The sequence below is a fragment of the Plasmodium malariae genome (genome assembly GCF_900090045.1).
Source record: "Plasmodium malariae genome assembly, chromosome: 8".
In the NCBI taxonomy this organism is placed as follows: Eukaryota; Apicomplexa; class Aconoidasida; order Haemosporida; family Plasmodiidae; genus Plasmodium; species Plasmodium malariae.
Genome location: NC_041782.1, coordinates 366,786 through 374,508, shown reverse-complemented (window position 1 = coordinate 374,508; position 7,723 = coordinate 366,786). Strand labels below are relative to the sequence as shown.

General features: G+C 21.9%; 1 protein-coding gene across 1 annotated transcript; it reads left to right on the top strand.

Moving 5' to 3' along the window:
- Nucleotides 1-349: 349 nt before the first annotated feature.
- On the top strand, nt 350-5,623 carry PmUG01_08017100 (cytoadherence linked asexual protein, putative; the record flags this gene model as incomplete). Its single annotated transcript, XM_029004323.1, has 8 exons — nt 350-1,142; nt 1,245-1,820; nt 1,950-2,003; nt 2,140-2,202; nt 2,342-2,659; nt 2,888-3,046; nt 3,211-3,977; nt 4,148-5,623. 8 exons carry the CDS (start codon nt 350-352, stop codon nt 5,621-5,623), a joined length of 4,206 nt encoding a protein of 1,401 aa, XP_028861023.1.
- Nucleotides 5,624-7,723: the final 2,100 nt, after the last annotated feature.

Here is a 7,723-nt window from a genome sequence, read left to right as displayed (position 1 = left end):
TAATATTTTTTTAAATGAAACAATTTTGAGCTTATAAGTGCATAATGGTTATAGAGGAAAAATTAAAGAGAGTAAAATCAATTTGTACTTTAGCTATTTGTACGTATTTTGATATAACCCTAATGTATCAAAAGAAGACATGTATTCTTAAAAATATATATAATTAATAAAGAAACAAAAAAAGCTTTTACAGCTATTTATTCTCTTTCAATGCGACTGTAACATTATATTATGGAACACACTTCAGTATATTTTTAGTATTTTTTTTTTTTCCTATTAAAATTTTTACGTTAATGAACTTAATATATGAGTTGAGTTTAAACATTATACAGAAATATAATTGTAAAATATGATGCAACTTCTTAATGTACCTATATTCATTTTGCTTGGGGTTATACTTATAAAACAAAAGATAACATGTTATTTAAGTGAAAATGATAATATTAAACAGTTAAAATATATGATTGACAATGATGATTTATATAATAATTTATTAACAGCAGAAAAGCTAATAATAGAATTTTTCAAACATGATGAATTACAATTACCCATATTAAAACCAGGTGTTTCAGAATATCTGAATATGTCTAATTTTACCTTAATTAAGCATAATGCTAATACAGAAAATGAAATTAGTAAGGTAATACCTAGTGTAAGGGCTGACGCTCAGGATTTAATAAAATATGAGCATATTACGAAACAGCAATTGGTGCAAACTTATAACTCAGAAAAAGCTGATTTATATAAGAAAAGAAGTTTACTTTTAAGATCTTTAAAAATTGTTATATTTTTATTAATACCCATGAATTCTTATAGAGAAACAAAAGATTTAAAAAAATCACTGATGATATTAAATGATATCTTCATGGAAAAGGATGAAAAACAAGAACAAGAGAATTCTCAATTATATTCTAAATCATATTTTCAAAGTATTTTAAATTATATTAATAATATAAAGGAAATAAATCCAAAAAAAAATGTATATTCATATTTAATAATAGGTGATGATTTGTTAAAAATACAGAATTCGAATGATTTATTTTTTACAACAAATGATAATATTGATTTCATGAACAAGTTAGATAATTTGTCTGCTCATTTTGGCATATCGATGTATAACTTAGTTGGTTCTCATCTTATAGGTATTATTATGATAGTATTTGTAAATATAGAATAGATTATTTTATTTTATTTTTTTTAATTTCCTTTTTTATTTTCATTTGTTTTTTTTTTTATCTTTATAGCATTAGGACATTTGTTTATCCTAAAGTTAGCTCTTAGTAAATATGATAAATTTTTTATACATGGAAAATTCAAATTTTTTAGTTGGGAAAAATTATTAAGTTTCAACATATCGGACAGGTTTAGGGCACTTGATTCAATGTGTAATGTAGAAGGTATATATGATGTAGAAGAAAAAAGAAGAATAAATTATTTGAAGGATAAAAGAAAGTCAGAATTCGATGTATGTAATATATTAGAGTTCTTGGTACACTATTTTAATAAATATCAAATGTCTCTCCTTACGAATGCTTATCAAGAGGATTTTAAACCTCTTTTATTTTTAGAACATACACATATAAAGAGTGAATTTTTCAAATTTATATGCTCGGATATAACTAATTGTAACATATATAAGAGTAGACAATTTGCAGTTGAGGATGAAGACTTAACTATTTTAAACAGCAGCGAATCTGATAATGATTCATTAAACCCATTCAGCATATACACCAACTTTGTGTATTTTTCAAGATGTTATAATAAGTTCACTCCAAAACAAATTTTATATATGCACTTTTTAAATTTAACTGGACTTTTAAGTAATTTTTGTATACATAGTATTATCTTGTCTATACAATTATTCCATTATATTATTTTTATTAATTCTTTATACTTTCTCGCATAATAATAATATATATTTATTTATGAATATGTATAATTTTTAACAGATAATGAAAGCATGGCTTATGTGAGTTCTCTTTACTTACCTGGATACTTCAATGGTAAAGGAAAAAAGAGAAAAATACTTGAAATCGATATGCATTAATTTCATTTATGAACAAATTAGGTAAAGTTTTCATATTGTAATATATTTAAATGATATTTAGTTATCATTCATATATTTTAATTTGTTTATAGCTATCGAGTTATCGTTTGACGAAGAATCTAATATCTCAGATCTGATTGATAATTTACTGCAGTGTAAATTTTAAGGATTAAAGAAAAACAATACAAAAATTTTTATTTAATAATAGAGAAAAAGAATTTCTTAATTTTGTTTATATAATAATAACAATTTTATATGACTAAAATATAAATATGAATAATTGTAAATTTATAGGCGTTGAAAAATGTAATTCATCAGAAAATAAATATATAGCATCAGAAGAAAAAGATAATACGAAATTAGAATATGAACTGAGTAAATCTACTAAGTGTAATATTTGCTTGGGAGCATTCACATATATTAACTCGAAACATGAGGATACGTCATCAATGTTGCAAAAGTTTTATATTTACACCACAAAAATTATTAACATAAGTAATATAAGTACATTAATAAGAAATATGAACATCTATGAGGAATATGATAATTTTTTAACAAATGATATAAATTGGTACACATTTTTATTATTACTTAGACTTGCTTCTTATAAGGGTAAAAAACAAATAGTAAAAGTCATAGAATATATTTTTTTGGACAAAACGAAATTAATAAAAAAAATATTAAATAATATTATGATGATAATATAAAATATTTTATACTGTCATTAAAAAAATAAATAAATAAATAAAAAGAGAAAAATAATGAATGGAATTTTTTTTGAAATTATTTCTACAATTTTTTATTATAAAAAATAAAAATTTGTGTTTTCTTAATCTGTAGACATTGCCAATAAAAATATAGGAGAAGCTATGTATTTAAATCTAAAAAAGGAGGACAACTTCAATAAAACTATTACTACAAATTATTGGTTTCCATCTCCTTTGAAAAAAGCTTATACATTATATATAAGAAGTAACTTAGCTGTTAATTTAGTAGAAAGTATGATATAAAATAAAGGGAGATTTATATTTTTCATCTATTTATAATTTTATTTTTACTTTTTTATTCTATATTTTTCTAATACATATTTGAATAATTATGCATATATATATGTATGTATATATAATTTTTAAAAATGTACGTTATCATTTTTCCCATTTTAGAATTAGAGAAAATGCTAAGTTCTGATGCCATAGAGAAAATGAAAAAAAGTATTAGATTCATGGTTCATGTAAATTCCTTTTTACAATTAGATTTTTTTCATAATCTTAATGAACCACCAACTGGAGAACAGCGTTTATATCCTTTATCTATGTTAATTGAGAACAAATTTTTATACTGGTTTTACAATTCTAGCCTAGGTTTCTTTTTTTTATGCTATGATGACCCAAGTATAAGAAGACGAATGCATGAAAAAGTTCTTTCACAAAGATTTGAAGCACCTAAATATTCTAATTGGGTTTTACATATGAAAAAGTATATAGAAAAAGCATATGAATCATATTTTAATCAAAGGCATGTAAAAAATTTATATAAGGATTATAATGTTTTCAATATAAATAATAAAATAATGCTAATGAAGGATTCCTATGAAATGTATGAAAAGAATTATAAAGATCTAATTTTTTTTGCAGATATATTTAATTTAAGAAAATATTTAACAGCTACACCTAGAGCAATAAAGCTTACAAATAAGTTTTATTATTATATGCATTCAATTGCTGGTAACACTTTAAATTTTTATAAGTATGGTATGATATACGGATTCACAATAAATAAAACCTATTTGAAGGAATTCAGTAATGAATTATTTTCAATTTATAAAATGAATAAAAATATCTTTTCAGATATCTCTTTTTTACAGTCTGTTTATTTACTCTTTAGAAAAATTGAAAGTAGTTTTCATGTACATAGGAGAAATGATAAAATAGTAAGATATATATTTTCACATATACATATATATATAAATATTTGAGGTTTAATTTCGCACAGCTTTTATGTTATTTCATTCTGGAATTTTCTTCTTTCCAGTTTTCATATTTGTCCACCTTTTTTAAAGATGACATATAAATTACATTATATTATTTTTTTTTTTGACAGAGTTTAAATAATTTGTTTTTTTTAAATGTTTCAAATAACTATTCAAAAATGAGTAAGGAGAAAAGGTTAGAAGAACTCCATAATTCCATGGCATCTAGATTCTTTTCAAAAACGTTATTTTCTACATTTCAAATGATGTTTTCCACAAAATTAAGTAATTATGCAGATGAGCTTGATAGAACATATGGGAAAGAAGAAATGCTTGGTTTAACAGTAAATGAAAAAGCCTTTTTTAAATTTGCGTATGTATATTATGGTAGTATAATGGATAACATAACAAATAGTCTTTTGCCTCCTTATGCGAAAAAACCAATAACACAATTAAAATATGGAAAAACATTTATTTTCTCAAACTATTTTATTTTATGTTCTCAAGTGTTTTCATTATTAAATTTAAATAATTTAAGTCTTTTATGTGAAAGTCAAGCAGTAGCTAGTTCTACTTATTATTCTTCGATGAAAATGGATCAATTTGTTGATAAAAAGTTTGTACCTCTTGTTGTAGGTTTTGCAATATTGAGATTTAACGATGTAATGGATAATCCCAGTGAATATAGTAATATAAGAAATAATCTAATTGATAAGGCAAAACCTAACCATCCTCTACTTTTCCTTGGTATACATATGGCTACTAATTTATTCTTTGATAGTGCAAGATTTTTTCCTGTATCGCTAACTCATAAATTAAATGAACAAACTTCTCATGTTACAATTACAAACCCTAATTTAAAACCACTAACTTTTAGTTTCTCAAAAATTCTTATTTTACAACTGATTAACGGATTATCTTGTGTTATGTTTTTATTTCCACTTCTTCGATATTATGCTTTTTATCAGAACTTTTCTTTTTTTTTTATAAAACCTATTCGTTTTATGAACAGATTTCATAATGTATTTGAACGTTATGTTAATAACATTATTAAAACTAATTTTAGAAAATATACTACTGACGAATTAATAAAGTTTACAGAGAAAACTTTATTAAATATTAAAAAAAGAGGTCTTATGAAAGAGTCTTTAAAAGCTAGGATTGAAGCTAAAAAGGTTAAATATCATCCTGTTATTAAAAATTTGGATGGGAATATACCTACATTAACACCACAAGAATATGATCGTTTAACAAAAGCTGATTACTCTTTTTACGTAGATGATAATTCATTTTTTGATGGAATAGATAAAAAAGAAAAATTCTTAAATGATAAAGATTATTTACGTTCCAATGATTTAGAAGATGTGTCCAGTACATCATCAAAGTCTAATAAACCTCAGAAACAAGAAAACGAAAAAAGTAATAAAGAAGTAAAATATAAAAAAGAAGAAATGAAAGAAACAAAGAAGCAGCATCAAGAAATGATTGGTAATGATATCTATATAAAAGAGCAACACAGAGATGATGATGAAAATGAACTTTATGATAACGAAGGCGTGTTCGATGAGGTCCTGATGGTTACAAGAACACCAAACCAACTGAAGTAAATGTTTTTATTAAAACCCTAAAATATAACGTATATTTCCTCGAAAAATTTGGCTTTATAATATTATTTTTTGTATTAATATTATTTAAAAACTATGTATACAAACATATATACATAGACATATACTTGTATCAACTGTAATTATAATTAAAATAATAAATAAATGTATCTTCATCTACGTATATTGTTTTAAAAAAATATTTCTTTCATTTGTTTTACATGGTAATATTTCATTTAATTTCCTCTATAAAATTTGTTTTTTTCTGGTTTTTTTAAAATAGATTTTTTTAATATTTATATTATCAATTTGAACGTTTTTAATCAATACTCTTAAATTTAAAAAAAAAAATTTTTATTTTTTCCTTTGAAATATAAAATAAATTTGTTTATATTTATAAATGTGTACACTTTTTTTGTAAGTCAATAAATTATTTTCTTTTATGATATAGCCTTAATGCTGAAAAAAATTCCCTTTAAAATGTATTAAAAACGAAATAACTGGACTAAGAATACTTTAAACTTAAAAAAAAAAAAGAAGATATTACATTTAATATATTTATGTTTGAAAATTTTTTAACCACTACAAATCTTCTTTTAATAGTCATACAAAAGAAGACAAAGAAAAAGAATAAATTGCATGCATTTTCCCCTATGAATACTATACAGTTAAAAGAAAAACTCTTTCACATAATATTTAAATATTAGTAAAAAGAATAATTTTCTTTCATTTGATTTCGAAAATTTTTATTAAACTGAATTTAGTAAAACATTAAATATATATTAAAATGATTAATATATGATGCCATTATATGGATAATTTAATATATACAAACGGTATATATATAATATATATATATATATGTTTTGGTGCTTTGCAAAAGTATAAATGCAATAAATTGTAAGAATTACTCATAATTATATTAATTTTTTAAAATATAAAATATTATTGTTTTGTTTAAAATCTGTGAAATACAGGAATTATGAAATACAAAGAAATATTTAAAATTTTCACAATATAATAGTGTTGCTTTTCTTAATTATTTTAGGGTCCACGATATATTGATTGTTCTGAATATATTTCCTCAGGTTAAAATATATGATATAATAACTATTAATTTTTTTGGTTTTCTATTGAAACTGTTATTAGATTTTTCTGATGTTAGATAAATAAAAGTATTACCAGCACTTCTATTTTACATTTTTATGAAGACTAATTTCTTTTAAAATTTTTCCATTCAAAATAACTTTGTTATTCTTTTCATTTATGTATTTCATTTAAAGATATTAACAATAGTGACTGAACATGTTAAAGGTGATATGTATACTGAAAAATAATACGAATTTAGAAGTTTCTTATTGCTTAAATGGGATGAAATTGAGGTAGTGTTTTATGTATAATGTGAGTTCCGTTTATAAAATAATGGAAATATAATAGAAAAATGTGTGTTAATAAAGTATATTTTATATAATAAAAATGCTTATATGTGTGAAGTATTTAATTTAAATTTTAATAATATTTTTCTTTTATTTATTTAAACTTTTATTTTTTTCGAATAAGAGTTTAGGTAATAATGGTAAGAATCATTTTTATGATTAACATAATTTCCATATCAATATAAGTGGAAAATTTTAAATAATGCCCTTTTGAACCTGAAAAATAATTATATGTTCATAAACAAAGAATTTTTATAACCAACTTTATATATAAAAAAATTATTGTAAAAAAAACAAAAGCATAAATAAATATATCTATACACATTTATGTTTACGCTTGTAAATTTAAAATAATTTACTTTATTTTAGATAACATTATTATTCATTATTTAACAAAAATATAAATGATAATGTAACAAAATATCAAATCACCTTTTATTTTTTTGGTGCAATATTTTTGTTTTATGAATATTTTTTTTCTTGAACTCTACCTTTAATAGAATATATTCGTATTGTGTAGTATTAGTAATAATATTACAATTTAATCATAAGTGCTAATTAAGGCAGATTTTTTTATAACTATTTACATATATTTAAAATTAAAGCGATGTATAATATATAGTTGAATTTTCTTGTGCTACATCTCATATATAAATACGTATAAACT